The sequence below is a fragment of the Neopelma chrysocephalum genome, unplaced genomic scaffold (assembly GCF_003984885.1).
Source record: "Neopelma chrysocephalum unplaced genomic scaffold, ASM398488v2 Primary Assembly neopelma1_120, whole genome shotgun sequence".
NCBI classification, from domain to species: Eukaryota; Metazoa; Chordata; class Aves; order Passeriformes; family Pipridae; genus Neopelma; species Neopelma chrysocephalum.
This window is the reverse complement of record NW_020897782.1, coordinates 394,713-397,625: the sequence shown is the minus strand read 5'-3', so window position 1 is coordinate 397,625 and position 2,913 is coordinate 394,713. Positions and strand designations below refer to the sequence as shown.

Genomic DNA, 2,913 nt, shown 5'->3' with positions numbered 1-2,913 from the left:
TGGACATCCAGAACAAGCGCTTCTACCTGGACGTGAAGCAGAACGCCAAGGGCCGCTTCCTCAAGATCGCCGAGGTGGGCGCGGGCGGCTCCAAGAGCCGCCTCACGCTCTCCATGGCCGTGGCCGCCGAGTTCCGCGACTACCTGGGCGACTTCATCGAGCACTACGCGCAGCTGGGCCCGTCCAGCCCCGAGCAGCTCGCCCAGGCCGCGGGGCCGCCGGGCGAGGACGGCGCCGGGCCCCGCCGCGCCCTCAAGAGCGAGTTCCTGGTGCGGGAGAACCGCAAGTACTACCTGGACCTGAAGGAGAACCAGCGCGGGCGCTTCCTGCGCATCCGCCAGACCGTGAACCGCGGCCCCGGCGGCCCGGGGGGGTTCGCGGGGGGCCCCCCGGGGCTGCAGAGCGGCCAGACCATCGCGCTGCCCGCCCAGGGCCTCATCGAGTTCCGCGACGCGCTGGCCAAGCTCATCGATGACTACGGCGGCGAGGAGGACGAGCTGGGCGGCCCCGGCGGCGGCGGCCCGGGCGGCGGGGGGCTCTACGGGGAGCTGCCCGAGGGCACGTCCATCACCGTGGACTCCAAGCGCTTCTTCTTCGACGTGGGCTGCAACAAGTACGGCGTGTTCCTGCGGGTCAGCGAGGTGAAGCCGTCCTACCGCAACGCCATCACTGTCCCCTACAAGGCCTGGGCCAAGTTCGGCGGCGCCTTCTGCCGCTACGCCGAGGAGATGCGCGACATCCAGGAGCGCCAGCGGGACAAGCTCTACGACCGGCGCGCCGGCCCCCCCGGGCCCGGCAGCGGCAGCGGAGCCGGCGACGACTCTGACGGCGACGACGTGGACGACGACTGAGCCGACCCCCACCCAGCCCTCGACCCCCCGACGCCGGCCCCCTACCGCCCCCCCCCGAGCCCCGGGGCAAAGGGGCCCCCGATCCCCCCTCCCAGTGACGGGGCAGAGGGGTTCCCAAACCCCCGAGCCTCCTCCCCCAAAACAGCGATGGGGCAAGGGGGTCCCCGAGCCCACCCCCCCTCCCAGCGACAGGGTGAAGGGGTCCCCAAACCCCTCCACGCCCCTGCTCCCAGCAACGGGATGAAGGGTCCCCGGCAGTGGTGGGGCGCGGGGGTCTCCGAAACCCCCCCGAGCCCCCCTCCTGCAGCCACCGGAGAGAGAAACCGGCCCGATCGCGCCGCTGCCCGCGGCTCCTCCCCCGCCGTGGGACCCCCAGGACTCGCTGCTTTGGGGAGAGACAGGGGCTCACCCGCAGCCCCCTCCCCTCCCGATGCCCTCCCATTGAAACCAGCACCGAGGGCCCCGGAGCCGGGGGGGCAGCGGCGGCGCCGGGGGGGCAGCGGGGGCACCTTGGACCAACGGCCGTTCCCTCGGCTTGTGATTTTTCCTTCATTCTCCTTTTTTTTTCCCCTCCTTTTTCTCCTCTTTCCACGTTTGTTTTTTTTTTTTTTGTCGGTTTTTTGGGATGCAAACTGCAAACTCCGGGCACCCGAACTGGAACCTGCCCCGAGCCGGCGCGGAGCTGCGGCTCCCTGACAATTAGGGAAGATCTCCTCGGTTTTGCCGATTTCGGACCGTTTCCCCCCCCCCCGCCTCCCGTTTCCCGCCGGGAAGGGGGAGGCGCCGGCACAAAGCACAAGGAAAAGCTCGACGGGGCGAAACATCTTCCCCTTCTCTCCAAATAAGGCGCCTCCGGCCCCGATTCACCGGGACCCGCCGGAATCCACCCCTTGGCTTCACCCAAATTGGATTTTCCGGCCCCAAACCCGTGGCCGCGCCCGGCCCTGGCCCCTTGGGGGTGGTTTTAGGGGGTTTATTGTTATTTTTTGCCTCTTTTTGTCTTTTTTTGCCCCCCCGGGCCCGGCCCTGGCACCACCCGATCCCTCCAGCCACCTCCTATTAAACACATTTTTCCACTCTCAAACAGTCTTTTTTTAAATTCTTTTTCGCTCCCTCGGCTCAGTCCTGCCCTGTCCAGAATTCCGCTTTTTCACCCCGTTTTCCCAGAACTCTGAACTCCATCGCTCTCATTCCAAAGTTTTGCCTCTTCTTCTCCTCCAACGGTTTCGCCACTTTTAGGACTTTTTTTTTTTTTTTTTTGCTTTTGATCCATTTTTGGGAGCCCGCTCAGCTGCCTCCTTAATTTATTACCATGGATCCGGCGTCTCCCTCTCTCCGTATTTATTGGGAAGTGAGGAACAGCCGCAGACCCCTGGGGGTCCATCCGTCCGTCCGGCTCCGGCCCTGTCCCGCTGCTCCCGCCGCCGTTGCTCTTTTTAAAGGGATTTTTAAAGCGAGTTTCTTCCATTTATCCCGTTTTTAAAGCCTTCTCCGTCGCAAAGGACACGGATCCCTCACTCACACGGGAGCAATAGTCCTTCCTCGGTGGCCGACGTGTCCGTACTGTATTTTGTACCCTCAGGCAGCTCTTTCCGGTGAATTCCTGCTGTATCCACCCATCCTCCTGATCCTGCGTTCTTTGCCACGGAGAAAATCCAGAAACCACAACGGCGACAATGGATTTGGGGGGAAAAAAAAAAACGCTCCCGGCTCCGCGGGACTCACCGGCGTCCGGCCGCGGGACCTCTCCTTTTATTTTTGAAGAGGATGAGATATATATATATATATATAAAAAAATATATATATATTCCTTTGGTTTTTCTTTCTTTTGGCTGAATTGCGGTGATTTAGCCTTATTTCTATGTCGGGAGGGCAGCAGAGTCGCTGCTGGCCCGGCCCAGCTCCAGGGAGCTGGCTAGAAATACATGGAAGAGAAAAAAAAAAACAAAAAAAAAGGCAAAACCACCAAAATCTGATAATAAACCCAAAAAAGCAGCTCCTGGCGTTGGCTCCGGGAGCCTTTCCCAGCCGGAGAAGCGCTGGATCCACGGACACAACCTCC

At 62.1% G+C, this 2,913-nt stretch overlaps 1 protein-coding gene across 1 annotated transcript; it reads left to right on the top strand.

Annotated features, from left to right (window-relative positions):
- Nucleotides 1-5: 5 nt before the first annotated feature.
- On the top strand, nucleotides 6-2,806 carry PURB (purine rich element binding protein B; the record flags this gene model as incomplete). Its single annotated transcript, XM_027697624.1, has 1 exon — nucleotides 6-2,806. A coding segment is annotated over one exon (846 nt), but the record flags the coding sequence as incomplete, so codon positions are not given.
- Nucleotides 2,807-2,913: the final 107 nt, after the last annotated feature.